General features: G+C 32.6%; 1 protein-coding gene and 1 long non-coding RNA gene across 3 annotated transcripts in view; both read right to left on the reverse strand.

Annotated features, from left to right (window-relative positions):
• The window catches only part of LOC130449583 (diacylglycerol kinase epsilon), a 108,440-nt gene that overhangs the window by 52,420 nt on the left and 36,405 nt on the right, over positions 1–19,615 (reverse strand). For both annotated transcript variants that reach the window (XR_008910467.1, XM_056787512.1), the window contains exons 5-6: positions 14,760–14,977; positions 5,448–5,593 (exon numbers count right to left, since the gene is read on the reverse strand). Coding sequence is in view for 1 of the 2 variants with exons in the window: in XM_056787512.1 (XP_056643490.1) it covers positions 5,448–5,593; positions 14,760–14,977 (364 nt within the window). In the remaining variant the exon portion in view is untranslated. The remainder of the gene's footprint in view (positions 1–5,447; positions 5,594–14,759; positions 14,978–19,615) is intronic.
• Positions 11,078–12,991, reverse strand: LOC130449584 (uncharacterized). The gene is made up of 3 exons (XR_008910468.1): positions 12,844–12,991; positions 12,120–12,783; positions 11,078–12,066 (listed from the first exon to the last, which is right to left on the reverse strand). It is a non-coding gene; the product is annotated as an uncharacterized LOC130449584 (long non-coding RNA).

Raw genomic sequence — 19,615 nt, forward strand, 5'->3', positions numbered from 1 at the left:
ATTCAAATTTTATCATAAAAATTCCAATTCAGAATAAAAATCGAACACATCAACAATCAACAATAACGTAAGAACAGAATGGTACACGAAAAGAACTTGGTCCTAAAGATAATTGAACTTCAATTTATGTTACCCTATGTTACAAAAAATAAGTAAAAATAAGTTTGGTTAAAAGATCTATGCTTAGGTATTCAAAAAGCGAAAATTGCATTAAAAGAAAATAGTTTTCCGAAAAAAATGATATTCAACATATTCAAGAAAAGTATGAACAGATACTACAATCAATTAATTTCTTTTCGTGAAAATGTTCTTTCATCATTTTTCTAGATAATTATAATAATTAACAAAGCAGAAATCAGACCATAAAAATTTTTTCTTTTCCCTACCATGTGTACAAGGATTTTCCCAACAATTATCGAATTATTTCAATAAATATAATATTAGTAGAAGTTATAGAGAACATAATAATATGTTATCCAATTATTTCATTAAACTAAAATCTAAAACAGCGAAACAAAAAACGTAATATTATATATCAATATATCAAGTGCCTTGTACTGATTGTGATGCTGTCTACGTAGGGCAGAAATCTCAGTATTTAGAAAATAGAAAAAAAAGTCATCAATATGATGATAAAAACTGAACTTAGAACGAAACACGAATTATCAAAAAACATAAATTCAATTATAAAGATTCAAAAATTCTTGAAACGGAATCTAGTACACAAAAAAAAGAATTTTTAGAAATGGTTCACATTCATAAGAACGAAAAAGTTATAAATGTTAAAAAAGACTTAATTAATTTAAGTAAAATTTATAACTCTATTTTGTAAATTTTAATACAACTACAAATAATTTAATTAATGACTGCATTTTTGAGGTGTAAAAATTAAGGAAGTCGCCAGTAGATTATTTAGGGTAGGAAATTGATAACGAGGTATTTCCAACTACACAAAAAAGGCTACCTGCTATTAAAGAGGCTCCTGAGCCTATTAATTTGACACAATTAAATTGTTTTCTCAAATGCGTCCTTTTGATAAATTGTTAGAAAAAGGTGAAGAAGTCCAGTTTATGACAAAGTTGAGCTTAACACAAGCAGCTCTCAAGTCACTACGATCCGAATAATCCGATAATCGCACCGTGTTAAAGTGGGTGCTATAAATATAGATGGAGTTTTTAGTCAAAGAGTCAATGGTGTTCAGAAGCCGGTATATTTTATACCAAACTCTTTTTGAAAAGCTGTGCAGAATTAATTCATAGAAGTTTTCGTGAAAATCTCGGAGCAAATAAATTAAATCTGTAGTCACTTATTTTGAAAGGAGGGAAATACTATGTTAAGTATAGTTTAGCGTTACACCATTATATTATTACCTGACAGTCAGTCTGTTGGGGATATTCGAGAGAAAGTACCATTAGCTTAGCTTAATCTACAAGAATTTGATTATCCATATTTGTGTATATATGTTACCGGCAATGTGTATAATTCAGGTATTGTATACAATCCCTAGGTAATGTATACAATCCCTGGGGCGTCCAGGCAATGTATGAAATATCATGAATATCATTGTCCATTTCATACTTTACCTAGGTATTGTATACAATTCCTAGGGATTGTATAGAATACCTCCTGGTTCACCGGTAATGTGTAAAATAAATAAATCTTACGACTAAACTAATGTTAGGTAAGCCGGTTAATATCAATAAATCTTAACAGACTTACTTATCAAATAGCGGACAAATAAAACATGTTGTATTTACTTGAAATAACCTTTATTATCAACTTTGAGTGTCAGCTGTTTCAGTTTCTGATGTCTCAGCCGCATCTATTACAGATTCTGAAGATGACTTCATCACTTTTTCTAAATCTTCTTCGCTCTCCAGGTTGTGAGTATCCTCAAAAGGCAAAGATATGCCAACTTTTATTTTCGACCCAAAAAGAGCTTCATAAGGTGTTCTTTTGATTCCTGAGTGAAACGCCCTATTCTTCTTGAGTTGTACAAATCGCAGACCATCACTCCAACGTTCGCTATCGTTATCTTGCATCCAAGTTGTAAGCATGTTTTCAATGTCCTGGTTAGCTCGTTCGACACTCCCTTGACTTTGGGAATGTCTAGGCTTGCCATGCACAATTTTTAAGTTCGGCCAGTATATTTTAAGATTACTGACCACTCGGTTTGCGAATTCTCGACCGTTGTCCGATTGTAAGATGGCTGGTGCACCAATCAGTGTAAAAATATCCAGTAAATTGTACGCTACTTCCTCAGCGCGTTTTGTTTTCAGGGCTCTTAATATGACAAACTTTGTGAGATGATCCTGATAGACCATTATGAATTTATAATCCCGGTCTGGATGAGATTGATAGTCTATCAAATCTACTTGACAGCGAGAATTAAATTCTGTTGAAAGTATGGGCTTCACGACAATCCCTTTTTTTATTCCTTTTTGTTTTTGCTGGCAGGGTTCGCAAAGTTGCAAAAATAGTTCAACATCGTGGCGAGTTATATTCTTATATCTTGAAGAAAGCTCCTTCAGCATTCTGTCTCGTCCTCCATGGCCGATACTTTGATGTGCGTCGTGAAGTATTTGAAATAATTCAGTATCAGCAACGTAGTATATAATATTGTTATTTGTAGTAGCATCCACAGGAAAAATCAACTTATCTTTCTGACCAACAGTTATAACATCATAATGCTTCAATAACCAGTAATCCCGAGAAGCCTTTTTTTCAGCCGTTTTTGCATTTTTTGTTTCTTCTATCAATTGTTCATAACGATTTTTTTCAATAAACGTGCGATTTTTTGTATTTGCTGCTTCTCTTTTTATTTGTAATTGTGAATAAAATCTTTCTCTCATCTCAGCTATTCGTTGTTCGGCCGCCATTTTTTAATAAATTAAATTACTTTCCTACCTGACGAAAATTAGCAAAAATAAAAACTATGGCGCAAATAGCTCAATACACGTGTTAACAGTATCATCGCACGTCGCGAAATGAAATGGAGAAATGCGGCTGTTTGCTTAAATAGTGTCGCGGTATCCTTTTTCTCAAGCGGCGGCTCCTTTGAACTGACCGGCCGCCAGCCCGCCGCGCCCACGCCGTTTCTTGTCAAAGGATTTAATTTTATTTACAAAGGCTACCGCGTGCGGCGTACACCCGAAAGTGAAATTGACAGTTTTATATCGAAGCGCCTCCCTAGTGAAAGATTGTGTTTGTGAACTGTTGTACTACGAATTGAATTTATCCTCAAAAAATCCGACATTTGATAAGATTCTGGATAAATTACACCTATGTACTTACTTCCGTAGCAACCTACAGACGCTCCAGCCGTAAGTCAAACTAAAAGAAAGTATTAATAAAAAAGGTAATTCCACATTTATGTGGAACATAAGTATACGTAGTTCACGCAATTACAGAAGAAAATAAGTACCTAAATATTTTGTTTTGGATTCAGAGCGTGATAATGGCTCTCTTATTAAAAATACGGGTGGTAGTAACTCTGACAGTTCGAGTGATAAAGAATTGTGGTGTAATTTTACTTTGAATTTACCTACTTTCGCATATTTTTGATTAAAATTATCTTTGCACCTAGCTTGTGTGTCCCGATAATTTTTATTCGTATTTTGTTTTATTAAACACAATTGCGTTCGGGTGTACCGACATTATCTAAACGAACTAACTTTGATCGCGCCGCCTTGGCGCCGTACCGTCTCTTGTCAAAGGATTTAATTTTATTTGCAAAGGATACCCGCGTGCGGCGTACACCCGCGAGTGAACGGTCATGCTAAAACGATTCACTTCCATTAATGCTTGAAATGGCGCCTCTAGGATGGGTGTCAGGGTTCTATGAAGCTTACCGTACTTATTTGTTTGTAATAACCACAATTGCGTTCGAGTGTTACATTACCTGCTGCAAGTTTGGCATTGTATAGAATACCTAGGTAAAGTGTAAAATAAATTCTATTTCATACTTTACCTGCCCGTTCTAGGTATTCTATACATTGCTTAGGTATTGTATACAATACCGGATTATACATTACCAAAGTTAGCACTCGTTTGGAATGCATCGATTATCTTGGAAACAACTTGTACGACTTTTATAAATTTTTTTGCGCAATGGTCTTGTGATACAGCCGATATTATGGTGATATCTTCATATAGATCACCCTATATATTTTGTGTTTTTGGAAATCCTTGAGAAATACTATACCATAATTTCGCAGTTATAACTCCATTTACAGTATCTCCACCAAAGTTACAATAAATATTGTACACTTAGATGGCTACGATTGAATACACACGTTTATTTGAATATTCTTTGATAATTTATGTGCTAATACAAATTTCATAATAAAGTATAGTGTCAGTAAGTTGAAAAGTTTAACGAAATTTCCAATAATGAAGTTTTTTTTCTTTAATCTAATTGAAAATACGAGTCAATTCAGGTATTATATTATTTTCCAATAAATCTAAATACGCTGGACTATTTAAGTTACCCTCAATGAAAAAGGGACCAATTATTTTGTTGCCTATTATTCCAGCCCATACATTCAGTTTTTCGGGATATTGGGATTCACGCATCAACGAGGAATGTCACGTGACCAGTATCAACAATTATGCCGATTTACGTTTCTATCAATACAAAAAGTGGCCTCATCGCAAAACATAACATTACTTAAAAATTTTGGATCGTTTTGATTATAACATTGTTCCATCATTAGGTCTATAATCTCTTCACGTCTAAGAAAATCGTCATCTGAACACTCTTGAACCAACATTACTTTCTATGGATGGAATTTATTATAACGTAAAATTGTGGATCGTCTTCTGACAGGACACAAACATATAAAGATTTGTTTTCAGTTGATGTAGTTTTTCTACGCCCTGATTTGGAATAATTTTTTACTGAACAGTTTCGTTTAACTTTTTTATTAATTTACTGACAGTAGATTTCGGTTAGGATATGAATTATTGAAGATATTACACGTTTCTTGTTGCCTTCTACGCCTATCACCGTATCCTAATATCATTAAAATATTAATTCGTTCTTTGTTAGATAGACGATCCATTGTGGCTTTCAATAAACTACAATAATAGTAATTTATTGAAACTTCAAATTTGTTATTGTAGCAGTCATAGCCACATAAATGTATTATTTCAACTTCGGTGGAGATACGCAAATGTAACTATAACTCCGAAATTATGGCATTTGGGTCTAGGGAACATCAGATGAAAAATAATCAGTATATTTTCGAGATTTCGAAAAGCCATAAATATACAAGGAAAGATCTGACAACAATGTAAATACAACCATAATACCGGCCATATAACCATGTACACAAAAATTTATAAAAATCTGTATGTAAAATTCAAATCATAGTTGAGAATTGAAAAGTTGTATTACAAATTTAGCAATTCTCAGACCAATGTTTATACAACATCTAGATAGTTACCTGTCGAGTTCCGAAGTACTGGCCTCACTTATATTTTTCATAACCGCCTCAACGTCGATTTCTGTAGGATATGCATTGCCCCATCCTAACACTCTGGATAAATCGTTACCAGTACCCAATGGTATTATGGCAAGGGAAGGTTCGGGCTAAAATAATAATAAATATTGAATTAACAAATATATTTGTTTATTATGATTATATTTATTTATTATGATGATGTATTATGACGGGTGCCCAACAAGTAGGGAATTGGTTTCAGTACATCTCGGTTAAAAATTTTTAAAGGAAAGCTCAACAAACAAAAAAAAAAATTGTATCAAACTTTCTCAAAATCTCAAAAAGAGCATTAAACATAATATCATAATTAGTAACAAGTGAGAATATTATCATGAAAAAATAAAAAAAGCCAACAATCATTAAAATGGACCTTTTGCTTGTAAATAGTCTCATTTTCACCTTTCTTAGGGAAAAGCAGCATCTCCACCCCTTAAGACCATAGAAGAAAAGATGATGCCATTGTATATATTTTGGTATGTCATGAAATTCTGCTATAAGTCAGTCGAAGTTATAACTGTGATACTGTTGTACAGAACAAACATTGTCGGGATAGTTGATTTTGTAGTTTGACTTAGTAAATATAATTTTTAAAAAGGAGTTCTCCTCCATCAATTAAATATTTGGCGCAGTCAGTAGCATTATTCGGGTCGTGCGTATTGAACGTCCGATATTAGTTTTAACGATTCACCGAGACAATTGAATCTCGTTAGTTATAAAAAATCGGCCTATGTACAGTGTAAATTAAAGATTTTTGGAATTGTTTAACAGTCTATTGAAGACCTGTTCCAGTTCATCCAAATCCAAGAATTAGGACCCACATCGCCTAGTTTCTTCAAGCAGTACAATTTATGAGTTCAGTCAATTTTTTATAAGTAATTCAAACTGTTTTTAGTAAATTTAGGGTTGGTCCTCTATCTATTAGTTCAAACTCAAACAAAACATAAATAAAATTTCAAACATAAATAAAAAAAGGCAAATATTCTTAAACTACACACCGAAGATAATTTTGATGGTAATCTCAATGACTTAAGCAGATTTGTCTTTTAGAGTGAATCAATTATTGCTCATTTCGAAGATAAGGAAAACCCCATTATTTTTCAGAACATTTATCTTTTAAATTCAATAGTATCGAAAAATAAAGGAAATGCTAGACTGTAAATATGAAATGAAAATATGGAGGCTGCTAGATTCCTTAAAATCACATTATATCAAAATTCATATTTTCAGAACCGATTCTAGTTGAAAATTTTAACGAAAAATATTCAGAAAACAATTTTGAAATTAATAACTTAAGAGTGCTCTAATGCAACTTCAGCATAGCCAAAAATTCGAACCACGCATGATGGAAAACAAACTTCGACGCCTTTGACGAAAATAATACGGTACATTCAAATTTTGACGAAAATCCTATAATAGGTATTCCTATCGCCGAATGTGCAGTCAATTAAGGTAAAAACCAAATTTTCACAGATTCAGTATCGCCCTCTTCAGCAAACCTGAAATAAATACTCTTTTTGGAAACAAACAATTATCCAAAAACAACTGTGTTAACGACGCAATAAATTTTATCAAAGAATATATTGTTCCATTAAATTAGAAAAATGTACTAGGAAACTTATCGACGTTACGGAAAAACGAGATATATCCGAAACAATAAAAAACTATAATGAATGAAAAAAATAGTTATTTTCCTAACAAGTGCGGAAAGTGATACTTGACTGCTTGCCCGAACTCCGCTCCGCGTCGCTCGGGACAACTGCAGTCGCATGCGGGAAAGACACTTTACGCATGTGTTAGGAACATTATTTTTTCTACGACCGTATATACAAAAAAGTATACCAACCCATTTTTCAAAAATTATTTTATTCCAACAAACATAACAATATAAAAATCTGTAACTAAAAACTACTAATTATTATAAATATTAATATTGAAAACACAATTTGTTGTATTCTGTAGACTAGTAAGAATTGCCGATCCAGAGGAGTTATTTGGTTTCAATTACGTGAACAGTAATGTATGGGATATATTAGGTATCTTAAACAACAAAATATCAGATACAGAAAAAATAAATTTCATAACGTATCAATAGATTTATAACAGAACAAATACTTAAATATTTTCTCATCTTCTAAGATCCTTAATACGCCTTTTGTTAATATGTTGCGGATTGATGATTTCTGGTAACAAACATTTGAAATAAAACTCCTCTAGATGCTTACACATTTTTTGGTCCCAGAAGTTGTCATCTCGAAATATCTAAAAAAAAAACAATTATGGTAAGTATTAGTTATAATATACTTACTGGATAAACTTACAATTTCAGACTCAATTCCAATAGGTGTCCAAACAATAAAAATACAATAACGACGTTGTGTTATATGGAGTTGCTCTTGTACTTGATAAAAGTAATTGCTGCTACGTTTTAAAAACATACGTTCTTCCCGAGGTTCTGCAAATTTAATAATTTGTTTTTGGATGACGTCTATAGGTGTCGTTTTAGCTGCTGAATAAGGACACTTCACCTCAATAATGCCGTTATCTCCTATTAGACCATCAAGTGTAGCTGCCAAATAGGGCTTTTCAGCATCAACGAATAAACCGCATTCTGCTACAGCGACGTTGTGAATTTCTTCATACAAACGAATTGCAACTTTTTCATGTTCTTTGCCCCAGTTTGTGACTATATTGCCGTGAAATGGATTGTACAGAATTGTTTTAACAACAGCTGCGTAGTGGGTATTTGCAAGTTGTTTGCAAATTTGTCCGAAAACAGAAGCTGTTAGTCTCTTAGATCTCTCTTCTTTCCACAATAAACAGTCTGCTTGGCCGATTGTCTTGTTCTGTAAAATCTCACATTCTTCTTTGCTCAGATGAAGGTTATTGAGGAATTCTTTAACTTTTGATTCGTATTCTTCTTCATGCATATCTGATGACGGAAATCCATAATCTTCATCAGCCTCTGTTATTGCTTTTCTCTTTTGTTTTATTGTGTCAGAAAACAATGTTCGCCTACTTTTTTTCCATGTAATGTTTTGTGCACGTCTTGCAATGATCTTTTTGGTATATATTCCAGGGCTCGCATGGGTCACTTTTTTATGGATATAGCGCGGAAATTCGCCAGCAGGTACGTTGTAGGATATGGCAGCCGCTTCACATCTTGTTGCATAGGAGCGTCGCGCCGTATAATTGATTCTTTTCCCGCCAACAAACTTTGCTACAACAGAATTATAGCATTCTGCAGCATTGTTGTCCATATTTAAAATCAAACTTTCGGCATTTCGCGTAACACGTTCTGCGACATACAAAATATCCTGGAACAGTCCGGAAGCTTTCATTTCAGTTACCCAATCATATCCTTTTTTCTGTTCATCTTGGTCAATGTTTGTCATTTTAGAACAGAAATATGTTTCACATTTTTCGTGGTTTCCAAAAACGTGGTAAGGTCCGTTGTAAATGTCTTTTTTCAATAATCAGACTTTCTCAGCATGGCACTCTTCGCTTTTTTCAGTGGTAATATAATTGATCGCTTCAATAATCCCACTGCGTAAACGTTTTATACTGTTCATCAAAATATTCCTTTGTTTAACACTGACAGGCAGATTTTCGGAACTTGTTTTTTTCTGGGTTAGTGCGCGCAACCGTGTACAATAATTTCGCAACAAGTGATTGTGGCATTCGATTTTTGATACTGGTGCATCGGCCAGTTTTTTTGTCACGTTACTATCACCATCACCAACAAGATATAAATATTTAACACCATGCATCTCGATGCTCTGTTTGAAACCTTCAACTATGATGTTAGATTCCATGCCTGTTGATGGACCAGACCAGTTTTTAAAACACGTGTGTGCAATTGGTTGTTCTTCCTTGTTTTCGGCTCTTGCACACAAGCAACAATATTTGTTGCGTATTCCTAGGAATAATACCTTTTTGGTTTCTTGACCAATGATTACTCCCCCTCGGTGATGTATGGAATGGAATCTTTACCTATGTGTCCCTTTTCGATAGCAATTCTGCGTTTTTGTACGCCAGCTTGTTCTATTATTTCCCAAGCTAACTCGTGGATACTGTCGGCCAATTCATTTTGTATTTTTTGGTACAAATGTGAGCTCATTACAGGCAAATCGCAAAACCCCAATTGTTCCTCTATTTGTGCTAAACCGCCACCAGTGGATATTGCACCTAAGACAATCGCTTGATTCACATTTAACATAGTAGGATCGGGATCAGTGTCCACCCTCTTAGATTCAAGACAGTTGAGCCCTATTTATCAAGGCATGCGCAATAGCTCAAAAAACGCGTACAGCTGGCATTTAGCGTCCTTGTCTAACCAGTAACGTCGTGCACTCACTCTTTGTCACTTTATTTCCAATACCTGGCATCTTTAAATTAAGGAAACTTCAATTTGCGGTTTTATTTTTACAAGCACCTTTATAAAATTAAATACAGAAAAAAATTAGCTTTAATTTGGTGTAAATGAAATTAATATACATAAGTCAGCAGCAACTGTGACTTTTCAAATACACTGTTTTAAAGTGCTATAGGTTGAATTTCCATAAGATGTAAACGAAATGTATTAATAAAATTCAATTAATTAGATTTTAATTAATAGTACTCGCGGGTAATTTTTAATTGGCACCTTATGAAAAATACATTCTCCTACTTATAAAAATACCTTCCAATCAGATTTTGATTGTGTACATTCTTCATGTCATAATTTTGCAGCGGGATCTTAGACTATATTATATGTATAACTGAATAAATAAACTTATAAAACAGGTGTTATACCAAATCTGACATATGTATCAAACTTGGCGTTAAATTTTTTTTGTGAAAGTATTAAATTTACAGTCAAGGTGCTAACAAGTACCATAAATAAAAGTGTACAATTCAATTCTACTTCAACTGCATTCAGTATTGATACAATTATTCAATTCATGTAAATTAACATAATTCAATTAATTCCAAACACATTTTTCCAAATCATTTGGAATCTGATTTTATTCGTACCAATTCAAATGCAATTTTCAGAATTCAGATTCAATTCTTACCAACTCAAAGTCAATCTTTACCACTTCAAATGAAATATTTACTAATTTTAATTCAATGTTTAACAATTCGAAAAAATTCCACCGTTGCATAAAAATTTACTTCATTTCAATTCTTTGTAATCTAATTCAAAGCTTATTATAAGTTGATTACAATGCAATAATAATTCTTTTCTGAAGTGATAATGAATTAATCTCTTTGTGACTGTACCAACCAATTCTTCAGTTCTTAGACCCCCGTTTACAGTTTTTCGGAAATGATTACGAAAACTCATATTCAAAAGTTGATAAACAAGTGCACCTGCAAACCTCGCCTTCGGCTCGGCTTTTGACACTTTGCGCTCGGTTTACAAGAGAGATCACTTTTTTATTTTGGTTTGAAGCACTTTCACCTACCTTTTGCTATAACGAATTTTTTTCATTCTCTGACGTATACGAAGACTAAATTGGTCTTGTATTTTGGCATATTTGCTTGAATAAGTTTCGCCACACAAATATAGTTAAATTCACTTTTGTGTTTTTTGCACTGCACTGCACTGAACTGTGAGATAATTTCGTGAAAATGCGAGAATGAAAAGACGTGTTTTCAAGACAAAGTTCACTAAACGTCTGTCCCTTATAATACAAGGTCAAAATCTCTCCACTTTATGTGGGGAGTTTGTTTATATTACGTAAAACACTTCATCTCTTATCATTATAGCTTTGGTTCTCACCCAAGTGCTCAGCTAAGGGTGGTTTACCACCAAAATCGTGCATCCAGACTAAACAACCGGCCACGCTTCCCTTCGCGTTGATTTTACAAACATTCAACGTCCACTTTTATTCGCAATTTATCGGGTTTATATTATTAACAGTAACAGACACCGATGGGAAATAAAAAACTGTTTAATAGTATTAAATTTACCAAAAGGTGTATAACAGAAAATTTTAAACGTTAAACATATTATTGAGAAACGATATGTACCTAGATAATTAGAAATATATTTTTAAACTAAGTAAATATTAATTTTTGTTTTCTGTCCAGTCTGTTTAGGCACCACCCTGATATTTCAAGTATATTTAAGGAGTAATCTTCAGCATTTCTAAATTACTCACTTCTGTGAGTAATTATTAATAACAGTGTAAGGGACAGTCGCGCGCAACAAAAGTGAGTCGAACATCTGTATTTCAGTCTCATGTCTTTAGCTACCTACACAACGCTCATTTACACTTTAGAGCGGTATCTCTTTCCGAACTTTCGTTGTGCAGTCGACGAAAATATTCGTCGGCCGTCCATTAACGCCTTAAGTCCTGAATATGAGCAGGTTTTGTTTTATAAACAATGTGAACCAATAGGAAATAGTGTAAAGGGTTCATATCGGGTGATCGCGCGGGTCATTCGATAGAACCACTCCTCCCAATCCATCTTCTAGAGATCACATTATTTGAGTATTGCCTCACCACACACGCATAGTGAGGTGGGGTACCATCTTATTGTAGCAAAATATTGTCATTTGGGATATTGCCATTGTCTAAAAATTTCTAATAATGAAGTTTTTTTTTAAATTTAATTGAAAATACTTACTTGGATTTGGAAATATACATGCCAACTCAGGTATAATATTATTTCCCAATAAATCTAAATGGACCATTTAAGTTACCCTGAATGAAAAAGGGACCAATTATTTTGTTGCTTATTATTCCAGCCCATACATTCAGTTTTTCGGGATATTGGGTGTGGGATTCACGCACCAACGAGGATTGTTACGTGACCAGTATCTACAATTATGCCGATTTACGTTTCTATCAATACAAAAAGTGGCCCCATCGCAAAACATAACATTACTTAAAATTTTTGGATCGTTTTGATTATAACATTTTCCCATCATTAGGTCTACAATCTCTTCATGTCTAAGAAAATCGAATCTCGAAAATCTGAACACTCTTGATCCAACATTACTTTCTATGGATGTAGATCGTCTTCTGACAGGACACAAACATATAAAGATTTGTTTTCAGTTGATGCAGTTTTTCTGCACCATGATTTGGATAAATTTTTTACTAAACAGTTTCGTTAAACTTTTTTATTAATTTACTGACAGTAGATCTTGTTTGGGATTTCGGTTAGGATATAAATTATAGAAGATATTACACGTTTATTGTTGACTTCTACGCCTATCACCATATCCTAATATCATTAAAATATTCGTTCATTTTCAGATAAACAATCCATTGTGATTTCCAATAAACTTAAAAAATAATAATTTATTGAAACTTTGACAAATTGTTATTGTAGTAGTCATAGTTACCTAAATGTATTATTTTAACTTCGGCAGAGATAACGCAAATGTAGCTATAAATCCGAAATTATTGAGAACATCGGTTGAAAAATAATAAGTATTTCTTAAGGATTTCGAAAACCGAAAAATATACAGGGTGATCCATTTGAAATTACAAAGTATATTATTTTTCTGGAAAAACGATATAAGTGACAACAATGCAAATACCACCATAATATCGGCCGAATTACAAGACTCTTGCGCAAAAAAATTATAAAAATCGTGCAAGCCGTTTCCGAGATAATTGAGGCGTTCTTTACATAAAATTTACTCTGTATAAAGCAGAAGCTTACAAAGAGCACTTATTGAATTTTGGAGAGGGTATGAATTTGAGAAAAATTAATTCGGTGTTCGGTGTTCGAAGCAACAAATGTCATCGAAACACACTTGAACAGCAGGCAGCTAAAAAAAACAGAAATTGGTTTGGGCGATAGTAAAACCACGTCGAAACACCACAATCCCCAGCGGTCCGCTCAAAAATCAAACCAGCCCCATTTGAATATGAATCGCCTTGATCTTGAGGAGAAGCGCTGACGAAACATTAAAACAGTTCAGTGCCGATATCATGCGCTAGAGAAATCGGTTTTCCCATCAGTAGCGGATAATTGTCTGAAAAGCATGGTGGTGGATGTTTTTGCCGATAGTGTCGAAGATGTCCGAAGCATGCCTATTTTAACACGATTAGATCACACTGATGAGAGCATTGTAGTTCGAAGCGGTCAAATGGAGCCTGACGAGACGTACAATAAAGGTCAGTGATGCGAATGTTGAAGCTTGTCACTTTCACGTGTTGAAACACCGAATTACTAGCACAAATGACTGAACGACTGAACTCATCAAGGAGATTGCTGAACAGGATTATCCAAATAGACGTTCAATCAAATGATACAATTACAACTAAGTGTTTCGCATGGAGCTATAACCAACGTACAAAATCAGTACGCCCTGAAGAAAATACATACATACAAACAATACATTGTTGCAGCTATAAAGAAACTCGTGATACTGCACATGGACTTCATGAGTCTTAAAATGATCGTATTAGATGGTAAAATAAGTATAAGGATTGAAAATGTGCAAGTAATCTTAAAAATTATTGGTGAAGATAACACCATAGTTCGTCAGATATTTCTCTCAAAAAATTTTGTATTAACACCGAGAAGCGAGATGGTAGTTACCGCGGAGCTGGAAAAAAAAGATGCGATGAAACGGTTGGAGTCCTGGAGCCAGTTTCTAGTAGATCAGGCGACAAAAGAATTATTCTAGGAAGACTATCTCGGCAAAGACCAGAACTATCCCGGCTAGACTGTTAAATACAAAAGGCTTCAAACAGAAATTGAAGAAGGTCACGGTTATTGACTTATTGCGAAAGAGCCCGTTTTGTCAGTAGAAAGGATGATGAGAAATGAATTTTTAAACATGGAATAGGCTGTTTGCACGGTAAGGCTGATGTTGCTTGAACAAGAACTTGCAAAACTGATCGCAAGCACCGTTTCCAAAGAAAATAGAAAGACATCTTGAAGTGTAATCAAATTGTTGCAACCCAAAACTACATTTTATTATAAAAGCTAATTAATTTTTTTATAAAACGAAAACGAAAAATATGTTTGAAAAACTCAAAGCTTCTAAAATATTTTTCTGTAAAAATATCAAAATTTATGAGATCCCTTAATTTTATTTTATGTGAGATATATAGATGAAATGTATTAACAACATAATTTGGAAAGAACTTTACAGTTATTGTGATTTGGAACGTAGAAAGTTTATCATTATCATCATAGAGTTTGACTAATAATTCTATGAAACCCATTCATATTAATTGTATTTACAATAATTGGAAAATTGGATAGCTATACTTTATTGATAGTAATTGAACATGATCTTACGTCCAAATCTAGTTTATATGAAGTGGTTAACATCCAAGAAATAGTACCATCTCCTCCTGCCACCAGAATATTAACTTTTTTGGGGGACAAAAGAACACACAATTGCAATGCAGCAAGGGGTTTCCTTTCATTTAAATCTATCACTTGTATTGGGTTGAGATATTTTCTAAATTCCGATAAAATGTATGCACCATCTCCATTTCCAGATTTTTTATTAGCTAAAAAGATACAAAACCTATAAATATTGAATCCCGCGATGTGATTTATTTGTTTATATTATCAATAAATGATAAGAAAAAACTTGAATAGAAAACCATGAAGTTGAATCATTAATATACATATAATATTGCTATAACTTGTATTATTTTTGCTTGACATTCAAACAGTTCGGCTCTTTCCCTTCCATCTGGCTACTTCTATTTATCTAACAGTACGGAGATAAATTATATAATTCATCTGAGCTCCTCGATCTACATATTGGTTATTCAACCATAGGTTAGCTTAATCTATATTTGTAAATTTCTTTCAAAATATAGAAAAAAATAAATAGATCTTCACTAATGTATTTTGTCACAGATAGAAAAAAATTAGTCAGATTTTTTCACTAGACAACTGCTTGAATAAGTGACAAAAATATTACACCGCCCAATCTTCTGAAAACTAGCACCAAAATTGGTTTTGTGTCTGTGGTATGCATCATTAATATCAATAGAACTATTATTTGTATTATTTGTAGAACTATTATTTATATTTTTATTTGAGATATTTTGGATCTAATTTAATTTTTTGATAACACTTCTGACATTTAGTAATTATCATTTCATCATTCATTCATTCAAGTTTGAGTTTTATTATGTTAGCGTTTACATCAATTATAATATTACCTTTTGTATGATATGATTTATGTATGATTCTATAGATTCAAATTATGGAATTATGGAATTCAATTATAACTTCAATAAAATATTGTCTCGAATAAATTTTTTCGTATATTTTGTAAAATCTCTAATGGTGAGAGCTGATGTCATGGGGTAATATGTTCAATGCATCGCCCTGAATTTATATTTTTCAGCTGAACATACTGCTACCAAGTTTAGAGGGTCTCATACTTACGGCTTATGATTGATGATGATGACATTGAATTTTTTATAGAGTATAGAATATATATGCATAGATATTTAAATCAGTTTATTTTTTAATGCACTCATCATTTTGAGCAATATATGTTGTTTGTTAAAACAGACGTTTTTTTTTGTAGATGCTCTTAGTTGTTAAAACTTTCACAGATTCATAATCCATACAATGACCTACATAAAAAACGTGAGAGGCAAGAGAGCATCTATGTAGATATAATTTACTCGCACTTTTCTAAGAGGTTAATGATTGGTGCGTGACCTCTTCGATTGACCAATGTTCTTCTTATTTCAATTTAAACAAGGAATTTCATAAACTATGTTAGGCAACTTATTGGTTGGTTCCTTATCTTTGATTTTAGTAAATGCTCATTAGATTGTCAAATATTTTTTGTAAGCTAGTCTCAAACTGATGAATCCATAGTCAGTCAGTCAAAATTGTTGAGTTTAGATATAAAGTTTATCAAACATGAGTGGGTTTCAAAGTAATATACCAATGACAGTTCAAGGGTATAAAGAAACTTTAGCTTAAGATTCATTAGATGAAAATAGCTTTAGTCAAAATCCTGCTCATTTTCCATCAGTTTTCAATATACGAGGATGTATTGATATCTAGGTAGCCTAGAACAGTTACGCAATAAATTAAAAGAAAAAAGATGTCCGCCGAAAGTGTGAAAATTGAACAATTATAGTATCGAGCCATCATTAAGTACCTGTATTTAAAAGGGTAAAGAGGTAAGCAAATTTACGAAGATATGCTTAATACCCCTGGTGATCAATGTCCTTCGTATGCGACCGTGAAAAATTGGACTGCAAGCTTAAAAGAGGTAAATTTTCCATTGAAGATGATGACCGATCGAGAAGGCCAGTATATTTCAGATAACTGAAGCACTGAATATTTCATACGAACGCATTCATCATATAGTTCACGTCAATTTGGACATGAGAAAAATTGCTGCAAAATGGATCCCCAAATGTTTGTTGACCAAAAGCGGTCGAGGGCAGAAGCATCGCATTCGATCTGTGCTCGATTTGAAAACGATATAGACTTCTTAAACCAATTTGTTACTATGGATGAGACTTGGGTACATTTCTACGATCCAGAAACAAAGCAACAATCGATGGAATGGCGATACTCTGGTTCTCCAAGACCTAAGAAGTTTTCGTTTCCAAAACTCTGCTGGAAATGTTCTTGCTTCAGTTTTTTGGGATTGTCATGAAGTACTCATAATTGATTTTTTGGGTAAGCGTAGAACATAACTGTAGATTACTATTAGACATTATTGACCACTCTAAGGGAAAAAAGTTAAAGAGAAAAGACGCGGAAAGCTATCCAAAGGTGTTTTGTTTTTGCAGGACAACGCCCCTGCACACAAATTTCATGTTGCCATGCAAAAAATTCGTGATTTAGCGTTTGAATTACTAGAGCACCCCCCTTATTCACCAGATTTGGCCTCGTCCATCATCTCTTTCTTCAACTGAAAAAAGTTTAAAAGGTCGTAAATTTTTTTCCAACGAGGAGGTAATAAAAGTTGTTGAGGTCTGGTTTGCAGAGCAAGTAGAAATTTTTTTTTGAAAGGTCTATAGACATTGCAGGTTCGCTGTAATAAATGTATCCAATTAAGAGGAGAATGTGTTGAGTAATAAAATATTTTGACACTCAAATTTTGTTTAGTTCTATGGTAGGCTAGAAATTCTTCAATATATACTCGTGGACATTGTCGCATACTTGGTATTAACAACTTAGTGTGATTGCATTTTTTCACCCTACGACGCCCATTTCTAAATAGGCATCATCCCATTTTCACAATTAGTTAGTTTCCCTAATTGTTATCTCGCCTGATGCCTAAGTCATTGACAGATATAGGATTCGTTTCAAAAGAGAATATGAGTTGTAATGTAAAATTTTCTAAAGTATTTAAAGATTCTTTCCAAAAAATATTGGATTAGAAAGTTTGGGGACTCTATTTTTCATTTTTTTGATTAAATTAATCTTAGTGCTACGCTAGTGATATGAATGAAACTCAATATATCTCTCAGAACTTATACCTGTAAATTGAAATTTTATTATTTTTGTTTCGAATAAATAAAGTTAATATTTATGTCATTGCTATGAATTTAATAATATTTTAAAAGATAAAACAAAATGAAAGGCACCACAATTCACCATTACTGAATGTATGTAGTTTTATTGTTTATTGTCATACTTTTATACATATTTTTACATTGTACTTTGATCATAATTTTAGTCCCCGAAACTTAAAATAGCGGAAGAATAAAACAGATGATGCTCCTTCTTGCAATTTCGAAAAAAATACATTCTTACTACTTTTCTACAAAACAGCATTAAACATATATAAAAATACTCATACGCTAGGAGCAAGACACCAATGTCATCTATAATAGGTTAGGTTTTCAAAACCCAAGACATTTAGATATTTCAAAAACAGAGATACCTAGCAATATTTTACAGTTTCTCACACTTGGCCCTAAATTTAGTATTCAACCTATAATTTAAATTAAAACAGTGTTAGCTAATATTGATTACATATCCTTTTTTCTACAAAATGATCAAGAAAATACTATCGTTATAACCAACCAACTAACATGTGCATGAATCTAAACAATTTTCTATATTTAAAAAACTATTATATAAAAGCAAAATATTTTTAAAAGAAAGTCCAAATTTGATAGTCATATCATTTGAAATTAATGAAACTTTTAATTATAATGAACCACCACAGATGTAATAATACTTTTTAGTTATTCGACTTAAATATATGTCTAACAGCTCTACAGCACAAATGGATTGATACAAGTGAAAAAACTCTTTTAGAAATAATAACATTCATTTTTAATACTGCATATTTTTCTTATAATAAAAAAATTACCAGAAAATTTTTGGAACACCAAGGGGTTATTCAATATCCCCTATACTACTACTATTTTAGTCTTTATTATATATGTTTCACCCTTCAAACTATTCTTCATATAAGAAGAATGTAGACGACATAATTGTATCTCTCCCGTACAATAAAATCGACAATTTGCTATTTTACTTCAATAGTTTCGATCCTCATAAAGAATTGATATTAGAAAGAGAGGATGCTGAACAATCGTTACATTTTCTTGACAACAAAATTTATTCGAAACAAAAATAATAAAATTTCAATTTATTATCATCCACGCAACAGTAAGATTAATTTACTCAATCAAATGAAAAATAGAATCCTTCAAATTTCTAATCCAATATTTCTTAAAAGGAATCTTGGAATATTTTACTTATATCATCCATATCTTTTGAAACAGATTCTATATAATACATCTAAGACTGATTTTGAGATTGGGCGAGAAAAAAATACTTGATCTAACAGTACTATCTTACCTATTTATACACCCTTACTATATATAAAATCAGTTACTCCTAAACTTACCGAAATTTTTGAACAATATTATTTGGAGATAGCTTACAAACGAAATATGACACCTCAATCGCCTTTACTTAACTCAAACTTGTTCAAATTGTGATAAGAAATACGTTAGTCAATCTAAGAGGTCATTCACCAATCGGATGAACTCTCACTCGCGTTTTTTATGTAGGTCATTTTATGGATTATGAATCTACAAAAGTTTTAACTGCAACTACAAAAAAAGCCTATTTTAAGAAACATTATCTATTGCTTAAAATGATCAGTGTACTAAAAAAAACTGAATCAAATAACC

Source organism: Diorhabda sublineata, chromosome 10 (genome assembly GCF_026230105.1).
Source record: "Diorhabda sublineata isolate icDioSubl1.1 chromosome 10, icDioSubl1.1, whole genome shotgun sequence".
Taxonomy (NCBI): Eukaryota; Metazoa; Arthropoda; class Insecta; order Coleoptera; family Chrysomelidae; genus Diorhabda; species Diorhabda sublineata.